This window comes from Merops nubicus, unplaced genomic scaffold (assembly GCF_000691845.1).
Source record: "Merops nubicus isolate BGI_N331 unplaced genomic scaffold, ASM69184v1 Scaffold53839, whole genome shotgun sequence".
NCBI classification, from domain to species: Eukaryota; Metazoa; Chordata; class Aves; order Coraciiformes; family Meropidae; genus Merops; species Merops nubicus.
In genome coordinates this window covers 1-4997 of record NW_008629905.1, presented here as the reverse complement: position 1 = coordinate 4997, position 4997 = coordinate 1, and the positions used below count along the sequence as shown (strand labels likewise).

General features: G+C 43.2%; 1 protein-coding gene across 1 annotated transcript; it reads left to right on the top strand.

Moving 5' to 3' along the window:
- Positions 1–261: 261 nt before the first annotated feature.
- On the top strand, positions 262–2194 carry ZFAND2A (zinc finger, AN1-type domain 2A; the record flags this gene model as incomplete). The annotated part of the gene is given in 4 exon segments (XM_008947076.1): positions 262–356; positions 964–1095; positions 1295–1446; positions 1969–2194. Coding segments are annotated over 4 exon segments (605 nt in total), but the record flags the coding sequence as incomplete, so codon positions are not given.
- Positions 2195–4997: the final 2803 nt, after the last annotated feature.

The window sequence follows — 4997 nt, the reverse complement described above, 5'->3', positions numbered from 1 at the left end:
GCGCCTCACTGGAGGCTCTGCATTTGAGGAGCTCCTGAGGCATTGATGGCTTGTGTTAGTCTAGCAGTGTGTGTAAATCCGGGGAACGCTCAACACTTTTAATTTGTACCGAAATTACAGATTTCTCTAGAGAGGATTGCATCGTGCCTAAATGAAAACGATTTGCTTTAGAATCTATTCGCAGTCTTTTGTGAGTACTCTTAACAGCTGCTGGCTCTGCTCCATGAGAATCTGTCTTTTTTTTTGCTATTTTTCTCTCAGATTTCCTTCCTCTGGCATGTGATGCATGTGGGGAAGTCTTCTGTAAGGATCACATCCGTTACGGTGACCACAAGTGTAGCTCTGCCTACAAGAAAGTAAGTTCCTATACGTGAGTCAGTAATTCATGCTGCAAAGTGCCCAGTCATGTAGAAGGCTGCTCTGAAACTTAACCTGTGGTTTCAGTGGGAGAACCACAAGATGTAAGTTAATGGTACAGCTGAGATTCAAATATATAGAAACATTTCAGAGGTCAGTACTGTTAGAGACTCCTTCTTTCATTTATACTGCAATGCTTTATATTTTAAGTAATGTGTTCTGGCCTAAAACTTTATGCAGCCACGATACTTTTAAGTTGAAGGACAGCAAACAGGAAACTACAGAGAAATAAATAGAGTAAGTGGGGCCAGACCTTGATCTCTGGCCCATACTTGGGATTTGAATTGTGCAAAGGCTGTGACTCAAAAGCCTAGAAGCATATTTAAAGTAAACTTACCAAATATGTTGCTACAAATTGACTTGGCAAAGCATGCCTGACTTTTTTTTTATAATTTGCAGTTACCTTTGTGAAGTAGGTCTTTAAAAGTATTAGTAAATAAGTAGAACATAAACCATTTGTGAATATACTTATGTCACCCATGGGTAAGAGAAGTGGAAGGACAGAAAAGTAATGGAGTTGGACTAATGTGTGATGTATGTTCTTAGAATGTGCAGGTTCCAGTGTGTCCACTTTGTAATGCACCTATCCCAGTACAGAAGGGGGAAATACCAGATGTAGTGGTTGGTGCCCACATGGATAAGGACTGCAAATACAATCCAGCACAGCAAAAGCAGAAGGTAAGAAAACTGAAGACTACACTGCCTGCCTGACGTTTGTGAAGTTAAGGCTTCTTGCAGCAGCAAGTATAGAAGCTTGCTCTGTTTCATCTTAATTCTAAGGGCCCTTGGGCATTTGTGTTTCAGCTTGGTTACTACTTAGGAAGCTGATCCCAGAAAGCAAGCAAGCATTACCAATGTCACGTCTTCTTTCATTTAGATCTTCACCAACAAGTGCTTAAAGCCAGGCTGCAAAAGGAAAGAGATGATGAAGGTAATTTGTGAGCAGTGCAGTGGCAACTTCTGCATAAAACATCGGCATCCTCTGGATCACGACTGTGCAGGGAGCAGCCACCCCACCTCCAAGGCAGGGTAAGCTGTACTTATGGTGCTTTGAGCTCAAGCTGAAATTCCAGAGCTGGTATCAGGGGTTGATGGGGAGCTCAGACAAACAGGGAATTCTCTAAGCCACTGCTCACATCAGTGAAATAGCCACCACATCCCCTTTGTAGCTCGGGCTTAATTTTTCAGAGTCTGTGAGCCAAGATCAAAGCTTGTCAAATGCTTTCCTAAAATTCTTCCAAGCTTACCTATGTCAGTCTCTTGATTAAGAATAGGCACTGGCCAACTCAAATACCCTTTGGGGCCTGGATCTAAATACTAGAATCCTCAAGTTTTGCCAGACATCTAGAAGTAACCAAGAAAAATTAATACTCTGCTAAGCCAAGCTTAAACTTCATTTTAATAAAAGTCTGTCTCTTGCAGGCAGATGTACCTTCATTGTTCTGTGCAATAGGACTTGTGTGACTGATGCAGATAATTAAACTGGGTGGAGGAGTGAAACTACTGGCTGTGTGCATAGGAGGAGCTGAGCCTGGTTGTGTTTCTTTGCAGATATGCAGCTCTGTTGAGAGCCTCTCAGTCTGCCTTCAACTCAACGGGAGCAGTTGGAGTGCCATCTAATGGGAGCCTTCAACACAACAGGTATGAGCTGTAGAAGCCAAGACAAACATTGTTTAAAAATAGTCTTGTGTCAACACGGTGTAGGAGTGCCACTGTCATACCTCTAACTGCTCTAGAGTTGGTAGTCGACCTTTCACTGGGGTTGGGAATGCAGTAGAGAGTTTCTGACAGCACGAGTAAATGTTTACTCCTCTGTACTGTAGTGATAAAACCAGCTATATAGACACAAGCATTAGGACATCAAATTGTAACAGGAGGTTGGTCTCCCACCTGCTCAGTGTGAGGCTTGGTTAAGTTCTGAAAAAACAGTGTGTCATTGGAATGCTGGGGAAAGTGTAGCAAGCACCTGAATTAAAACAAATGGCCCAAGCACTTTCTTACCATGTTGTATCTTCTTGGGACTGAAAGTCCCAGTTGTGTGACTCTTACAGTTCATTCTTGTGTCTTTCAGATGCAGATAGTAGAGGCTCTTCACAGCTGGATCAAACCTCTGTCTACTTCAAAGCTAATCTTGTCTATAGCTCTTTAAAGTTTTCTGTGCAATTAACTTATTTTTGTATTGTAATATTTTATGCATTCAGTAAACTCTCACACTTTCCAAGCCAACTTTGTTTGTTCCTGCATTTGGCATAAGAACTTTAATACTTTATTTAATGCTTTCAAAAATATTTGGTGGGGGAAACTGGTTAGGAGAGGCTAAAATTAGTACAAAACACAGCCAGTTTTCTGAGCTGTGAGTCTAAGATGAAAGTCTGTAATAATCTACTGTCAAGTATCTCAATCCTTTTGGAAGTAAACTGGCACACAATGCAGTGCTGTGCTTGACAAACAGTGTACACCAACAGGAGGCAAATTTTGTATAAGCTGCTGCTTGATTTCTGGATGTCATTGGAAGTGCTTGATTTAGAAAGCCATACCTAGTTTTTCTAGGCCCACCCGTAGCAATTCACTGAAGGCTGGTGCTCACAGGGGCATGCACAGTACAATTCTTCATAATTTATTGCCCCTTAGATAGAAACCTAGATTTTCATGGGTATTTTTTGCACTTGGGAGAAAAAGGAAGCCAGAGAAAGTAGCATTAACTTTGTCTTGTGTAATGAAAATGAGGCCAAAAATATATCATTGTCTAGGGAGACTTGTCTTGCTGTCTTCTTAAAAAGCTTAAACAAGTGAAGACATACTCTCCATCTATTCTGATCAGCTATCTTGGCTCTAAAACCTGCATGAATATCCAGCTGCTTAGCTTGAGGCCTGAAATACTGTAGCCTGATGAAATGGAAATGTGCTGTTAATGAACAATGCTAATTCCCCAGCTGGGATCTAAGTAGACCTCTCATCCAACTAATTGTGAGAAAAATGCCAAGGCTTACTGATGATGTCAGGGTGTCAAGACCTCAATTTCATGTGTCATTGAAGCCATTCCTCTGCACACCAGGGCTGGTGGGCTGGAGTGTTGGCTTAGGACTAACTGAAGGGTAATTGCAGCCCCTGCAGCTACGAGTGCCCGGTGCTGTTCTGCCGAGGGGGGAGGATGAGCAGTTTCATAGCTGAAAATGCTGTTCTTGACCTGGGAAAAATAATCTTTGCTAATACTGTAAGAGATGTGAGCGCAAGTGTGGTTTGTGTGTGTGTTTTATATAACCTTGAGGTGTACTGTGGTTGTGCAAACTGGTGTGTACCTCTTGTGTCTCTTTGGAGATGCTTAATCTTAAGAAATGCTGCCTAAAAAGGGAATGTGGGTTTATGGCTCTTCAGAGGGATAGCGTGTGAACAATCATCAGATTGCATTGTAGGACTTTCATCAGAAAAAGCAGAGAGAATTTCATTTCTGGCCAACACAGAACAAAATGTCCATACTATCCTACATTCATGTTCTGGCCAGTGTGATTTCTTCTTGTCCAGGAGAAGTTTTTGGAGAAGATCAAAACTATATATGGCTGTAATTGGCCAGACTGAATATGTAATGTATGTATGAGTGACCACAGCTAATTCCATATAGCCTAATTTTATGCAGTCAGGTTGAAACTGTGATGTGACAGTATCTGTAGTACTGTGTGTAACCACAGGATGTCACAATAGGATATGCAATAGAGCAATCATTATTTTTAGGCAGTCTGAAGATGGAAAACATGCTTTCCCTATTCACATTGGTACAAAGGCATAAATTAGAGCTCTAACTTTAGGTGCCACCACCTACTGATTATCCCGTGTGCTCTGGTGCCATAACTCAGCCCTAGTGCATTGCTACAGTACTAAGGCTTCTGTGATCCTCATGCTGTATAACCAGCCACACATTCCCTGGCGGGGCCGTGCACCCCACTGCTGGTCTGGGAAAGGGTTTCCAGTGGAGAGCAGCAGCAGGCACTGGCTGTGGTGTGAGGACATGCACTAGAGCCCAGAAGCTCTGCCCAGCCCAGCAGCGATGGGTGGGGGGCAGGACTGGCACCCTGTGATGTGGGGAGGGGTGGAAGGAAAGGAATGGCAGAGGGTGGGACCCTGGTTTGGACAGAAGGAAGTAGAGATGTGAAGGGTCTTCCTATGAGTGCATGTAATGGTGCAGAGAGTTGGTGGCCCCAGTGTCTGGTACCATAGATGGCATCTGAGCTGCTACTGGGATTAACACAAATGGGGAAAAAAAACCCGCTTCAGGTTGTCGTGAAAAAATATTCCATCTATGTTTGTGTTTGTGGTAAATATTCTTACCCTTAAATTACTATGGAGAAATGGAAATGTTTGTGCACAAGGTATTTATAGAAAATGAAAACATGGAAACCAATTTGTTCCCTGGAAACCTCGTCCTACGAGATGTTTTCTTGTCCCCTCAAACCACCGCGTTTGCCTCTTCCCAGCGCGTTCCCTCAGAGCTGGTCAGGACAGCAGAGGGTGGGGCTCAGGCACCGAACCTTGGGCATCTGCTGGCTCAGAGGCTCCAGCGCCACTGTCCGGAGAGCCACATCTGC